The sequence below is a fragment of the Trachurus japonicus genome, chromosome 11 (genome assembly GCF_045865225.1).
Source record: "Trachurus japonicus isolate A0001 chromosome 11, Traja_1.0".
In the NCBI taxonomy this organism is placed as follows: domain Eukaryota; kingdom Metazoa; phylum Chordata; class Actinopteri; order Carangiformes; family Carangidae; genus Trachurus; species Trachurus japonicus.
This window is the reverse complement of record NC_140917.1, coordinates 29,997,244-30,013,628: the sequence shown is the minus strand read 5'-3', so window position 1 is coordinate 30,013,628 and position 16,385 is coordinate 29,997,244. Positions and strand designations below refer to the sequence as shown.

The 16,385-nt window shown below is 40.5% G+C and overlaps 1 protein-coding gene across 4 annotated transcripts in view; it reads left to right on the top strand.

Annotated features, from left to right (window-relative positions):
- phf14 (PHD finger protein 14) overlaps positions 1-16,385 on the top strand; it is an 83,442-nt gene that overhangs the window by 35,631 nt on the left and 31,426 nt on the right. Inside the window, exons 14-17 of one of the 4 annotated variants that reach the window (XM_085792250.1) lie at positions 114-264; positions 6,850-6,912; positions 8,189-8,310; positions 10,704-12,878. In XM_085792250.1, the coding sequence (XP_085648376.1) occupies positions 114-264; positions 6,850-6,912; positions 8,189-8,310; positions 10,704-10,710 (343 nt within the window). In that variant the 3' untranslated portion in view covers positions 10,711-12,878. Of the gene's footprint in view, positions 1-113; positions 277-6,849; positions 6,913-8,188; positions 8,311-10,703; positions 12,879-16,385 lie in introns of those variants that run through there. The other 3 variants (XM_085792249.1, XM_085792248.1, XM_085792247.1) reach the window with 3 other exon arrangements.

Below are 16,385 nucleotides of genomic sequence, written 5' to 3'. Positions count from 1 at the left end.
AATATTTTTCCACTCTGGTCTCTTGATCAGAACAAGCTGTAAAAGTCTGTTTCCTGTTTTCCATGACTAAGTCAATGCAGTTTGGTGATAGGAGCTCTCTTTCCTCGTTTCAGGCAATGTTCTGAGTGCGACCAGGCCAGCAGCGATGAGACCGATATTGCCATGGAGACACTACCAGATGGGACCAAGAGGTCTAGGAGGCAGATCAAAGGACCAATCAAATTTATCCCACAGGAGATGTCACCAGAGCCCAAGAAACATCAAGTGAGAGGCACGGTGTGTATTCACACTGTTTAGCAGAAATCCTGTGTAAAATTTGAAAGAATGAACTGTTCTGTATGCTCACCTCATCCTACACTCTAATTAGTAGGTAACCAATCACCCAGTTGGCTAATTGATTGATCTGTATTGATTTCAAATAATTAGGCTGGATTCTCATTAGTCTCAAGCACCTGTTAATGTTATCACAAAGTTGCACATGGTCGTAGTGTGCTCGTCTGAGTACAAAAACAGCATTTGCAAGAAAAGGTTTTGTAAGAGGAAGTGACATAATGCCTCCATCCAGACTGAAAAAAATATTTCAACTAGAAAAAATAGTTGTTATCCTTTGAAGTGATGCAACATTTAATTTGTTAAAATGCCTGGTGGGAAGCAACTGAAACAAATGTCAGTCAAATAGCGTTAAAGGCTCCTAAGCAACAAGAAACCTGTTCAAACTCCGCCATCCGTCAACACCCACCAAACTAGACAAAATGATAAATGTGTCTATTTCTTAACCTGTGTTTTGTAGTCCATCAAATCATGAATTCAGAATTTGATAACCAGTCTCTTTATTATGTTAAAATGTATTCAAGACAGGACAAAAACCATCTCCATAGAGAATGATGGTAAACATTAGATGCATATATTATTCAGTGTTCTATGGATTTTGAAAGTCAACCTGGCTATGACCATAAATCGTCTTGGAAACTGCCCTATGAGTCTTTAAATTGTCAATAAAAGGATGGCAGTATGTGGGCTGCTTCAGCTTGTGGTGTAACATTTTGTATCATCTGTGAGAGGGAGCAGACCTTTTTCTTCAGCCCTCGCTGGATTGTACTTATCTGTCCCAACCATGCACTGATGGTGAGATACTGAGCTACCTCCTCGCTCCCTCAAGAAACCTCCCAGATTGATATCTGACAGCTTGGTGGTCGTGCCGGCGGGGGGCGGGGGTGGTGTTAGAGTTATCCTTAACTGCTCTTTTGTTTTTTCCACTGTCATTGTGTCAACCACTGCCATTCACCTGGGACGTAAAGGGAGCATTCCTCTCGTGACTGAAAACTCAGAGTATAGTCAGTAAGACTGAAGCTGCTCCTGTCCTGTCCACTTCCCAAACTCTGCACTCCATCCATCTTAGCACAAGACCACAGTGGCTGCCTGGGTTAATGTGTTTCTGTGTTTAGTTTTGGAAACCTTAGGTCCAGATATGTGCTGAGGACTCTGCTTGAGCTCTCGGGGATTAAGCGGCTTCCTGGTATTTTAATTTTTTTTCTTTTCTGGAACCACAGCCACTCAGGCGCAGCACTTCAGTGCAGCATTTATCTTCAAATGCAATGCCTGCAATGGCAGCCACTAAAAGGGCCCTGCTTTGCATTTTTAATGCTTTTACCAGGGCGCCCAAGTGCTGGCACTTCTCTAAAACCATGTTTCAATTTATCAGGACTGGCTAATCGACCTCCTGCTGGCCTCCGAGGCTGCGCTGCGGGTGTGTGTGTGTGTGTAGGAAGTGTGTATGTCGCGAAGGGGTGTGTGTGTACGCATACGCACATGCATACGCACGCACACAGCTGGCCTTAAGGGCTAGCATGGCTCAGTGCCACATTGATGAAGACAAGGGTTTTGTGGCTGTTTCTCACAGCCCGTTGTGGGCACAGCCTACTGGAGTAAAACCCTTAAAAATCAACCTGTGAGCTGAATTTTATTTTGCATGTATGTAATAACGCAGCTATAAAATTAACGTTCTGTCTGGTTTTACGCAGCACTGCTTAAGATAGACTGAGCTTCACATAGGGATAGTTCATTAACACACATTTATTCTTCAGTGTGGGAGATGTAAAAGAAACACAGCCTGTGTTTTTGGTACTCTGTCATCAATCAGTTTTAATACTATCCATTTCTCACTGTCAGCAGGTTTTATTCCCCCTCCCTGATGCTCCTCATGCATGAATTAATCAATGCACTAATTAAGTGAAGGGTGTTTGTTCAATCACAAGTTTGTCATTCTTAAATGGAGAGAATTTTAATCAGAGAAACATTTAAAAAAAAAAGAAAAAAAAAAGTATATGGTATGGTACAGTATGGGGACTCAAACGGAGGCAAAATGGTCACTGTTACCATATGGCCTAAAGAAGGAAGACAACTAAACAAGATGGTAGTAAACAGAAACTACTTAATGAGACCACCTGATGTGTGGGAGGAGGGATGGAAAGAGTGAGTCTCTTTCTTAGTCTGGTTTATTTAGTCCAAAGGTGCCAGGTTAGAAATGATGTTAGCTTGCATTCATCCAACTAAGATATGGTTCAGGCCAGTCTGCACCTCCCATGTACCATCACCCTTTCTTACAACCACTGCCCTGTTCACCGAAGCATCCACCTTGAAGGATGAGAAGGTCCAGGAAGATTAATGTACCCATCAATGACTCAAAACTATTCCTAGATAATATAGGTGTAGATGTGGTAGTGCTCACACTGCACAAGTAAAACCATTAGTAGGCCTGTTGATGGTAATGAGCCTGTGAAATTTTGGCAGCTGTTGTCACAATCTAGCAGCAAAAAAGAATGTTATTTTGGCATGACTGTCCTTGGCTTGCCAGACCAATACAATGGAAAGAGAAATACTGCGATTACCAGATTGGCTGTGTGCCTGAACACAACCTAAGCAGATATTACATTGAGTTTAATGGATACATTGGATACAATGGATTGAAAATTTTCATTAGTGGGGTAAAGCAAATAATTCAAATGATTTGCAGATTGTAAACCGTAAGCCGTTTCCAGTTTATAGACGACCAGACTGTGGGGTCTCTGTCTAGAATTCTCCCACACTTTGATGATGGTGATGAAAAAAAAGATTCATTGGTCTGCCCTAGTCTCCATCATCTTGAATGGGCTGAGTCACAACAGTGTAAAATGACAGATCCCAACAGTCAATCATTAGTTTTTCAACTTTTTCTGGCTGTTTCCAATAGAGGTTTAAACTGAGCAGGGCTAACACCACTAACCACTTCGACACTACTACCTTCGACATGTCAGATAATGCCATTACTCAACAACATACTGTAGGTATCAAAATGCCATGCCAAGATAAGACATGCAGTCATTACTATAGTCAATGTAGGCTGGCAAATAAAGGCAAAAATATATTCAGATGGTTTATTAAGCTACCTTTGTGAGTAGAAACACAGATTATACAGTTCTTCAGTATAGTGTTCAAGAAATTTAAGATGGGAAAATGTGACTTAAAGTGAATTAGAAGTGTGTTTTAGAATTATTTTGCTGTCAAGAAACTCTAGTTATTAAAGTGTAGGAAAGTACGTATCCACTTGAAAACATTGCTTTTATTTAGTGCAATGATTATCCATTTTCAACATGAAAGAAAATTAGGTGGAAATTAAGGTTTAAAAGGATAGCTGAAGGTGGCAATAAAGTGATCCTCCTAATGGGACGTGATTTACTGCTGCTGCAACCCACCATAGTGCTAACATTGAAGCTGCTCATGAGAACATATGCCATTAATCATTTGGAAATTATGAGAATTAAGTTAATATATGTAGTTACTACCACTTCCTTCGCTCTATTAATTTCTTAAATCCTGTGTGAAATGATTCATGCTTGTTAGAGATGCGCTGTACTTAATTAAAAGATTGATTTTGCGTCGTACTTTTAAACTGCCTGCAGTTTTAATTTTCTCACCTGAGCAGAGCCTGAGATTAGCTGTGCAGTGTGGCTGAGTGGCCCTCAGCTGAGCCAGCTACTGAGCCTTATAGATTACTTTAACAGACACCACTTTAATGCAGAAATTATTGAATGATGTCTGGCCTTTTGTTTGGTGCTGCATGTGCAGGAAAATGGCAAAGATCTGGAGGAACCAAGTGCCAGCACTCTTGCAGTTAGCATTCTTAAAGAGAAACGTTCCATCTGGCAAGTGGTGGTGAGCCAATGGCAACAGATGGAATTGTTTTCACAGTCTGTATGTTGTTGATTTTCCCACCCCTTTTAAAGCCCTCCTTTGTAGCTTCAACACGTGCTTGCTAGCATCAAGGAGGAGATGTTTGATTTTCATTTTCTTTCATGCTCTGTTCAAAGTCATGTAAGGGAAAAGAACCATTTAAGACCTGTGTAAAAGATGGAAGGGTTGCAAAACATCTATTTATAACTGTTCAGTTTACGCAGGAAGAACAGGCATATTCAGAAGTCATATTTACTGCCACAGCATGACCAGCTGTGTAAAGCCTACCACACACATAATAGTAATAATCTGTCTGATTTTGCCCCAGTTTTCCCACTTCCGACCAAGGACAAAAATCGCCCGATTATCTAAGGCTCTTAAGATTATTTTATGAGATTCTCCTGTGGTGTGTGGTGTTTTAAGAGTTCTCCCGACAATCGGCTCGTAAAACAGTCGGCGCCGACAATCGTAAATATTAAACATGTTCAATATTTACGATTGTCGGCCCCGACAACCGTCACCGTTTGGATCAAAAGTCGACTTGTGTGTGGTGGAACCCGACAATCCCGAGTCACCGTCTCCGCGGAATGTGACGTGAAATTGAATGTAACCAATAAAGAAGCGAGTTGACTGCAGCACACAGAGCATAACAAACCAGTGTGGCTAACGTCTCCATGGCTACAATCAACATAGTACGTCAGATCATGTTTGATCATGCAAGATTTCTGGCGCGTCATAAGACAAATCTTTATGTGTGTGGTGTGCTGTATTAGGAATATCGGAGCACACCACACACCACACGATCAAAACTGTTCAATCAAAGATTTTTTATCTTCATGTGGGGTCTCTCACAGATAAAAAATCGGTTGAGATTTATAAAATCTTTATGTGTGTACCAGGCACAAGTTGTTTCTTGTAATGCTCCCTTTCAGTCTGAACCACAATATCAAGTTTTTGGTTGCACATTCATTGAGAAGAATCAACCTTTTTCTTCTACTGGCTGAGACGAATGTGTCCAACAATTTAAAGGTGTATGCTTCGGTTTAAAAGTCAAGGAATTTGGGGCACCGAGTTAGCCTAGAAATCTAGACGCACCCTAGCGGCAGCAAATATATTTGCTCCGTAGGTGGGTCTAGAAACGAGCCATAGGAACTTTTTGAGTCTCGAACACCGTCGCTCTATCTGTTCAGAGAGTTGTTGAGCGGGCTTAACGTGATGACAACATACTGTACATTTTAATTTTCAGGCTAACGTCATCCTGCCCTTTGCTCTGATTGGTTGTAGCGCTACCCTATTGCGTGCAGAGGCAGTTTGAAAGACAGCCTTCATCCCGCCCCCTGGATTGAGCCGAGGTCTACCGGTCGTTGCCAGACTATACATTTTAATGATAGTCTGGTCTGTCAAGCTAGCACCGAGTAGATCAGTGGGTTGAGTGGGCGCCCCATGTGTAGAGGCTACAGTCCTTGCTGCAGTGGACCACAGTTCAAATCCCCAATCGGGCAGCCCTTTCCCCCTCTCTCTGCCTTCTTAAAAAGAAGTCAAGGAATTTTCAATTCAATATAAACACACTATACATCTAGTGTATTCAGAATACATTGAGACATTTTCCATGTTGTCATGTAGCCTGGTGCTGAAATGTTTTTCACTCATCGATCTACACTATACTATACTGTGACCCTTTCACTGACTGACTGATAAGGTTAGAACAATTATTGACTGGCTAAGCGTATGAGGTTTTTCATTGGTTGTTGGTCTCTCAAAATTATATTTTTCTTAAACAAATAAAGTTGCTAATTTAACGCCTTAGTTGCTATATTAACCAACTTCCTAGTCCCAGTTAGTGACTTTTCCTTCCAAAAAAGCACAAAGACAAAACTGCTTTCTGAAGAAGTCTATTTTCAGGCACTGCAGCTGATGTGAACGATCTTTTAACTGTCTCTCTGAGTGATGTAACAACAAATTCAGCTAAAATCACAGCTCAGTCATACATTCATGCATAGAATAAACTTGATGTAAAATCTTTCTCTATAACGTATTTATTTGTAGCAAAGTATTAAACACAACATTAATTTTTTCATTCAATCATTGTCATTATTTGGGGGATTTCAGTCCCAAAACTCATCAGGACTGTGTCAGATCAGTTCAACTCTGGCCATTTTTAGGCTGATGAGAAGTGTACTTTTTGTAATATTTGTAGATTTAATAATTTGTGGATTTATTAAAAGAAAAAAGAAAAAAATACCTACTTTTTAAGTTGTGTCTGCAGTGCTTCATGTTTGGTTGCTATTGCTTATGAATCAGAGGGTGGGTTTCTTGCCATGAAGGCAAAGCCCAAGGCAAAGATATCACCAAGAACTTGCTGTGGCTTTTAAAGCTAATGTCCATTAGTACATCATAATAACTAAAGGATTATTACTTTTAAACTTGGCTTCTGCCATCTTGAGTTTAGCAGATGGCAGTCGGTGGGCACTGTTTACATTGTTTAATCCTTAGAACCATTAGATGCCCTGATCTCAAGCAGGTCCCACTCAGAGCTAAGCTGAATGAAAATAAAAATTTGACTTTGAGTTGTGGTGCATAATGATTTTAATCAAAGCTTCAAAAGTTAAAAAAAAAAAAAATTATTTTTGTGTTTGACAGAGAACCAGAGGACAGAAGAGGAAGAGAGTTCCGATCTGTGAAGATAAAGAAGATAAAACTGAGGTTTGTCTCTTGGTCCCGCTGTACATATCTACTTCTGTTGTTGTAGTTCACATGCTATGTACATATTAAAGTTCCTCAGGAGCCAGTTCAGTCCTATTTTTTTTAACCTTATTTTACATTTGTTTTTTTCCCACTCCCTTTCACCCAGGTTGTCTCTTCTGCTTGAAGGGGAATTTCCGTTTTTTACAATCTGGACCTTATTTCTATCATAAAATACGATCATTTACTCACCCAGATAACTTTGGTGTCATTACGAGTCGTTCGAGCCGCGTATATCCATATAATCCGAGTCTACAGGACAACGGAATGCAGCCTCTAAATAACACATTATCTGCCGCCAAACTCGTTCATTCACCAATATTTTGTTATGATACGCTAGTGCTATTCCCCTCTGAGTCCGGGGTGGCATGTTATCAACATCCGGGGTCTGTAGGTTGACCTACTAACCTCTGACCTGGATGATGTCATCTCTGAGCGCCGCGCCGCGCCGTGCGGCTTGTTGCTGCTGCTAATTCCTAGTTGTGGTTTCCCGGACGCTGCCCAGCGGGTCATGGGAATAACGCCGCCGAATCGCCGTTTATGGTCGGAACTACGACTACAACCTCCGACTTCCACTCTTGATAAATGAAAAAATTCTTGGCAAATGTGTTCGCTTTCGTCCGCCTTGTGCCAGTCCAAGAATTAAAGGTTAATGGGAAATATAGTGTGAAAACACTTTGCTTTCCAAAACTCCTCGTTGTCCTTTTAAATTTAAAAATGTAGTTATAAATAACACAGCTCACAGTTACTTCAACTGATTGATTAGAGGTTTGTCCATACAGACAAACACCTTCAGCATCATTGAATGTCTTAGTTACATATTGTGAGTCATCCTGCATTTTCATACTATTTCAATGTTTACCAATCACAGTGAGCCTGTCTGAGCCTCTTTAAAACGCCTTTAGTCCCAGTAAGTGACGTTCAGTGAATGATTGACTTTACATTTACAGTAATTCTATTAGAGTAAACTCATGCAGGTCCTTACCCCAGTTTCATTCCTCTGTCTCATCTTTCTTCTGTCACTTGTGGCACAGACAGCATTTTTATACAAACAAAACCATGGGAACATACAGCTTCATAATTCTAACAAGAATAAGAAATACAATGTGCATGCAGAGTTTTATGAATCTCACCCCTGATGTTTCTGTATTGATATAAACATCTCATTCCTGTATATATTCTCACCACCAACATGTGCCCTCACAGCTCTGGATTCTAACCAGCTGCTTTTCCATAGGAACCACTGCCACGGGAACGTAGACAACGGCAGTCTGTAATGCAGAAAAAACCTAAAGCCGAGGACACAAGGACTGAGTGTACAACCTGCAAAGGGCCGGGTGACAACGAAAACCTAGTGAGGTGAGAGAATGTGTGGAGCAGGGCAGGGGGGTGGGTTATTATGTGTCTGTGTGTGTGTCTGTGTGTGTCTGTGTCTCATGAGGCAGCCATATCCTCCTCATGATTAAAGTTCAGTCTTCATTAGGCTCTGGATGCCTGGGCTGTGGAGAATGAGCGGGCTGAGAGTATCCTATCCATAGGCCACCTGTATTGACCTGCCACATACATTTGCACAGTTCATTAGGATATAATGAATAGCTCAGTTTATTCTGCTCCTTTCTTGGGATCTCAGGTGTCAGGCATCTAATAAACAGGATTCCTCTTTGACATTGGAATTCTTTGGAGAAAAAGACATCTAGATCACAACAGACACCATGTCAGCCAAATGACAATAAGAATTTTGTACATGAAACTCTTTTCTCACCTTTTAGTTGACAGAATTTACTCTTTCCTGAAACTGGCTCATTTCAACTTCAACCATTTAATTAGATTTGAATTGTGTTGAAACATAACTCAGCCACATGGACCAGTGTATTAAAGAGCAGAATTTATTCCCTAATATCCCTTTTTTCATCAGTATAGTTTGGAACCTCTTGCTTTTCTAATCTATTCTGTTTTAACTTGCTGTTGACACAAACTCAACACTCCATCGTTACATGTTATCATAATAAATACATAACACTAAATTACTCTATGAGCAATCATGGCATTCTAACCACTCTGATGCTATTTTAAAAGAAACACTTTCCCTCTGTCACTCACAAATTAATCCCAAATGCGTTCATTTTGCTATTTTTTCAGTCATTGAAAAGCAACATTTTCTTCCACATGAGTCAGCAAAAGAAATATCTGACAATTGTAGAATTATGCAATGTTGCTTGAACAATTTTTGAAGATATGGCATTTATGTTTTCATTATTTTCATTATTACTTTCAGTCATTTTCTGCCAGAAGATTAAATTAATCAGGAAAACAATCAAAGGATTAAAAGTAGTAGAGAAAAAATGATTAGTCGCAGGTTGAAATCCATTTATTACAGGGAGAATTTTAATGTCAAATATCTGCAAGGACGTGTTATTTCCTTTAAAGAAATGTGTAGAATTGTTTTGTGAATGTATTCTTGTGAATTTGAGAAATCAGCATGCTTTTGAGTATGACTTGACTCATTCTTACGAAATTATTGTTGTGAGATTGTACAAATGCTGAATTTCAGATGCGAATAGGTCATTTAACCACCCATCACCCCCAATCGCGTAATTATTAGATTGTCAGTCGGCCTGTATTTGTTCATGTAGACTTTAAAGGGATAGTTCACCCAAAATTAAATTTCATCTACTCACCCTCATGTCAACTAAGGGCTGGGAGAAGTTTCAGAGTCCTCCGTGCCTTCTCTGAGTTACAGCGGGGCTCCGTGCAGCACTGCATGTCCATGACGGTTGCGAACGGAGCTCACTTTTCTTCGTCCAAAAAGACACACCAAAAAACATCCAAATACCTCCATAGTGCTCGTCTGTAATGTCCCTCTTATATTGAAGCCCCAACATGAGAAATTGTTCTGAAAAAATTAAATAAGTCTATATTTTAAGCTTGTTTGTAGTGGAAGCTCCCAGTGTTGCTCTGCCGGAATCTTGCGCGATTTGCGGAGCCGTGAACTGGGTGTCAATGAAAATCGTGCAAGATTTGGACGGACCAGGAAGAGCAGTGCTGGGAGCTTCCGCTACAAACAAGCTTAAAACATAGACTTATTTAATTTTTTTCGGAACAATTTCTCATGTTGGGGCTTCAATACAAGAGGGACATTACAGACGAGCACTATGGAGGTATTTGGATGTTTTTTGGTGTGTCTTTTTGGATGAAGAAAAGTGAGCTCCGTTTGCAACCGTCATATGGAAATGCAGTGCTGCACGGAGCCCCACTGTAACTCAGAGAAGTCACGGAGGACTCTGAAACTTCTCCCAGCCCTTAGTCGACATGAGGGTGAGTAGATAATGAGTGCAATTTGAATTTTGGGTGAACTATCCCTTTAATATTGGCTGTTATTTGAAAATTCACCTCAAGTGCCTTGAGTCCTATATAAACACTATATTACGTACCTTATTCACCTGGAAACACTTTACATAGCAGACTGAAGCCATGTAAAGGTTAAAAAACAAGTTCAAATCAAATCAGCACAACAAACGTTATAGTTAAGATAAAGCTCATTTACATCTATGCAGTGATGTCTTGTACAGCTTTTTGAAAAGGATCCATGCCCATAGCAAGACTAGTATCAAGTAAATACAATATCCTGAACACTTGTATGCCAAAGTGTTTGTGTTTCTCTTGTGCTGTTGAGGCAGCGTTTACGTTGTGAGGGTTGCTGGTCGGGGTGTGAGGTGTGCTGCCCTGACTCTTTGTATCTTTGCATTGCACAGGTTGTGAGAGCCCGGGCAGCCAACCTCAACTCTCATAAAAACTCGGGACAGATGACCATTGGCTTAGAGACAGAGAGGCAAATTGAGGCGTTTGAAGGATGGCACTCGGGTCAGGCTGAAGAATGAGACCATCACGCCGCCCTGCAACCACCTCTGATCCAAACTGGACCAACAACTGTCCAACGAAAATTGAGCAGAAGTGTCTGAATCTAAATTATGGAGTCCAAATCATGAAAGGTTCTTTCAGCCAGTAATGTTTGGTTAATGTTACAGTAGCCTCTGAAATGCTTGTATACACTACAAGTAAATTGGTTGATGGGTTATTTTTTTTAACAATTGTGGCTGCAGTTGCATCTATGCAAAGGTGTACAGTAAAAGATCTTGGCAAGTAAACACAGTACTGTGTTAATTTTGTTGCCCAATGACAAAAGAGCTTATCATTAAAGCCAAGTCATAGATGCAACTGTTCCATGTCTATCTCTTATTAGACCCTGAGTCCTGTTATTTTCAAAGGTTATGTGGTATGGCATCATTACTTCCTGAATGTGATGTACTTTATTTGGAAATAAGATGTGGGGGATTAAACGTGAAACAGTAAGGTATATGAAGTGTAAACCAAGGGTCTATCAACTATGGGATGGAGTCAGCTCGCTATGTAGTACTTTTAATTTGAAAGGCAGAAGTTTTGCAGTAACAGTATTACACCCCAGTGACGTCACCACTGAAGGTGATGCACTTGTTTCTATGTAGTTGCAGTTTTCCATAAAAGTCAAGTGCCCATTTCATGGGATCTTTAACAATGCATTCAAATCTAGCTGTTGTGAGTAATTAGTTGCTCCAAGACTAATGAGCTTTTGTTTTCACTTGTTTGGCTCCTTCACTCCGTAGGAAATGAGTGAAATCCTGTTGGCTTGCTGCTCGCAGTGTGGAAGCACAAACAAAAAGCTAACAGAGCTCTAAAAGTCATAAAACCCGCTGCCCTCTTTGTGGTAGTCTAACTCTCTGTGCCTCTAGCTGCTCGCTGCTCAAAATATATGAGAAATACTGTAGATCAGCAGATTGTCTGTGCTGGTACCCGGCTCATGCTTCACATTGTTCACTTCCCTGCGCCACTTATCTGCAGAGCCAATCAGCAGTATTGATTTAATCCAGGCCTATTTTAGAATTTCAGTGTGAATTTGGTTAATTACAGGCTGAGCTGAACATAGGATTTCTCAGACGTGAGTGTCGTGTTGTGTTTTTTTGAGTAAGTGAAAGACCAGTAGTAAGAAAAGTCCTTGTTTCCAGAATACCAACTGTAGCAGCGAAGCAATGCTGCCAGAAAACATCTGTAGTGTAGTTAGTGGTAATAACACTTAAATATTAGTCCAATGTCCTTAGTGTCTTTAGACTTCTTCCTCTTTGTCTCCACGTACTGAAGTAACAGTTGAACTGACATATCATCAGACAGAATCCCAGCTTTCTGTCCATGTCCCTGGTGGTCCATAGTCAATGCTGTCAAAACAGCAGCTGCTTGCTGCTCTGTCAGGGCTCAAGACAAGTGTCACATTCTGCCCTCATGTGTCACTCCGTTGCCTATCCAGGACCCAGTATGCATGCTTTTGGGAGCAGTCAAACCCTTACAGTTTCACTGCTTTTGTCTTTAGAGATGAGGTGTCAGTGCAGAATGGCTTGCTGACTTCTGACCAGCTCCTTTCCATCACTCATACTCAGTTATTCTCAGAGACTGTGTGTCAGTTATACAATGCATGGCTTTATCTATTTACCCTGATCTTTATAGTAATTTAACAGTGGTGTGGTCATGTAGAAATTGAATGCCAGGTAGTGTGACGATGTGTACAGTATTTATTGAAGAGGCCAAACATACATCTTTTCTTTTTATGCCTACAGACTTAATTATATATCAAGCTTGTGAACAGAGTTGAACTCTTATGTGATGTAGTCTTGAAGGGACCACCATATTTTCTTTTGATTTCCAAACATGTGTTAATCTTTGTTTATAGACATGCTCTAAAGGGAATATTTCAGAAGAAATGTGTACTGTGTTATTGTGATGCTGTATGAAGTAACAATATGAATGTTGCTCCAGTTGTGTATGAAAAGTGTCTCAGCCTCTGGCCAATAGCTCTTGAAAATTAAGCAGAGCTTTAATAAACTCTTGACTTTTTCACCTTATTGCTGCAGTGATAAATGAGTGTCAGCCAGCTAATTAATCGTTCTAAAGGTGCGGCAGCAGCGGTCCGTTTGTGCATGTAATGCCCTCTGTCATCTGTGATTTATCACCAGGGAAGTGGCCTTCTTGTTGAGAAATGTTGCTCTTTTTTCGTCTGAGGTAGAGTACAGTGTAATTCTTTGATTCTTGTCAGAACAAAAAAAGACCCATGAATATTAAATTTAGAACATGGGAAACTAAAGTTGACAGCCTAAAAACCAATGATTAAGAATATATAATCATGTCGACTTGTGTGTGTGTGTGTGTGTGTCATGCATATTCATAATTAAATGTGACAACACAGATGATAGGAACCTTACACCCTCACCAGTGAGAGCCATCATCACCAGCGTCAACACATTTCACAGGCTGGGATAAGGAACCTGGGGGAGCGTCACATCTTAGTCTTCGTCAAATCAAAAAGTTGGATGATGAGAAACACACAAGTTCAAGAAATTGCTCCATGAAAAACTCTTTACTCTGCCAAAGTAACTGCACATTGGACAGTGCCTTAAAGGGACATTGTGTAACTTCTTCTGTTATCTATTCACGAAAATCGATTATTTTGTTCAAAAGTATGTTTTTCATTAATCACCAGTAATCACCCCCATCAACAAACTGAAGTGTTCCGGTAAGCTCTGAATTAGCCGTTCATATCTTGTTAATGCCGTTACGTGTAGCGTCTGTCTGCCGTCTGCCCAATTTCACGTGAATGCAGCATGAAAAATACGATTGAGTTGCTCGCGATATACAACCACAACGCTAGATGAGAGTAATTCCTACACAATGTACCTTTAAATTAATGATATAATTGTGTCAGAAGGAACGTAGCGGGCCAACATCACATGACCTGTGACTGCTGTCCCAGAGGCTTATAGTGAATGTCAGCATTCACTAGGAAGTAAATTTTGTGGCTTTCAAAGGAAAATGTTTGCCTGGATGTAAATAAGATAAATACCCATTAAGATGCAGTGGTTGACCCTCCGTGCTTTCAAATTTCAAATTGTTCCGTAAAAACACGAGTGTAACGGATGGGAGAGCACAGAAACGGATACAATTCAGTTTTTAACATGGAGGCAGAATCATTTAGTGACATCTCTGCAAGATGGAACCAACTGACTTTACCAAACTCTAGCTGTCCCGCTCCCTCATCGCCAACCAAGAAGCCTTTAGGAACTGAGCAACAGTCGGCAAACCATAGACTAGCACTGCTACAGCCTGGCCTCTGCTCAGGGGGCTGAGACTGAGGCCATGAGATGCAGGAAGTCGGGGGCTGAGAGATAAAGAGAGAGAAAAGCTAGCAGGGAGGTTCTGGAAAGCAGTAACCTTTCCGATGATGAGTGCGTTTTCCATTACTGCTCTGACACTGGATCCGGGGAGATGATTTAATGGTGGCATTTTGTTTTTGCTGACTTTACCCTTTTTCCCCTATTAAAACAGAAAACACAAGAGCTGGGACTGGGGCTGTGTGGGAAGTGTGGCCAAGCAGCTAAAATCTATTACTCCCCAGCCTTTTTCCTCTTCTCTTTATCCCACTGAATCTGTCACAGTCTAGGTCTGCTCAGATACTTCTTGAGGTACATGCTCTTCCTTCTCCTCATCCTTAAATGGTTTCTGTCTTATCCTCTCTTAACTGCACCGTGTTTCCCCTTACCCTACTTTTAAATCATTAGACACAAACAATGAACCACTGACTACCTTGTCATAAAACTTGCTTTAAAGAAGATGCAGTGTGCTACAAGCTGCATATATCTGATGGAATTCCTGTAGCAAAGTGCCAGTTGATTCTGGCTAGGTTAGGGGCTTGAGTTTGCACAAAGGTGAGGACGTAGACCTGCTGCTAATAACAACTCTTGTACAGTGCTGTACCCAGTTTACTGAGGCCCCCTGCTGGCAAAGAGCTGAGAGGTGTAGAGATCACTATTCTATTCTATTCCCTTTCCCTTCTTATCCAGCTGTGAATGAGTTGTGTCCAGATGAGCTAATAAAGGCAGTCGCTCTAACTTTGCTTTCTCCATAGGTGCAACTTCAGCAGTCAATACATTACTTCCCCATTTTGTAAAACAATGGCTTTTTTACAATGTGGCAATGACCCAACAGTAAATCAAAAACAAGGAGGCCCACAAAGTCCAATAATGCTTTCTATAGAAAGACACTGGTGCACTTTGTCATGGATGAGAGTCAATGGCTGAATGCTTTGCGACATATTGATTTCTATCACGTGCCCACTCCCAAAGTAATTGCATTGCTCACTTGTGATAAATTCACTGCCTTGTTTCAGCCACTTGGTTTCAGACACTAGTGCTACTGGAGACAAAAGAGATTTTGATGCCAAAAACCAACTATCAGTGCCTGGACCCATAACTGTGGGTAAAACTCTGAGGGGACACAACAAGCATGATTAAGTGTTTCACTTACGTCTTGTTTTTGTTATAATGAATCAATCAATGTGGAAAATTTCTAAATATTTTCTTTGGCATTTCAGCTGAGAGGCTTATTGGAACTGATGTATTTGCAATGAATGTGGCTTTTTAAAGAAAAATATTTCTCTTACAAATGAAGAGTTGAATTGAAAAAAAGAAGAAGCTGCAAGCAGTGATGAACCGGTCCCCATGCCCCCATGCCCCCAAGCCCTGTGGAGGGACTCGCAGCATGCTAGTCAAAGCAGCCATTCATTGTAGCCACCACCACACTACACGCTCTGGTGTCAACATGGACTGCATGGAGCACAAGGCAGCAAATATTTATTTTTGATTTATTACATTTTTATATACATTCTGAGCTGTGTCCAGCAAGTGGGGCCAGAGAAATGTTATAAAAAATGAAATGATGATTGGTCATGGCATGGGTGTTCAGTGTGAGAGGGTTATGACAAATAATGATAATAAACACTACAGTTTCAACTGGGTCCTCAGTCAGTCAGCGTCAGAGATTTAAACCAGTAGCTTCTGACATTGTTAATATTTGGACTGTGGTTTGTCTGAAAGAACATAGTTGCAATGGTACAGTACTGCTAAACACCCAGAAAAGATTTGAAAAAAGACAAAGCAAGGCAATTTTATTTGTATAGCCCATTTTTACAAACAAGTGTCTGAAAATCATTGTGACTTACAAGCCCAATTCCAAAAAAAACATGTGAGATGTGTAAAATTGATTTGTAAATCTCATAAAACCATATTTTATTCACAATGGAACATACACAACATATCTGATGTTGAAACTGACATTTTACCACTTCATGTAAGATATGAGCTCATTTTGAGTTTGATGGCAACTTTTTTTTGACATGTGTCAACTCAACTCAAAATGAGCTCATATGTTACATGAATTCAGAGACCAGAAAGAGTTCTACATTCGTTAAGGGCCAGTTCTGCATGGGGTTACAAATATGTCTGACCAGGAAGTGATTGGCCGGGGGGCTGCCTGCAACACCTACAAGCATTGATATGATTAGAATATATTTCTACTAG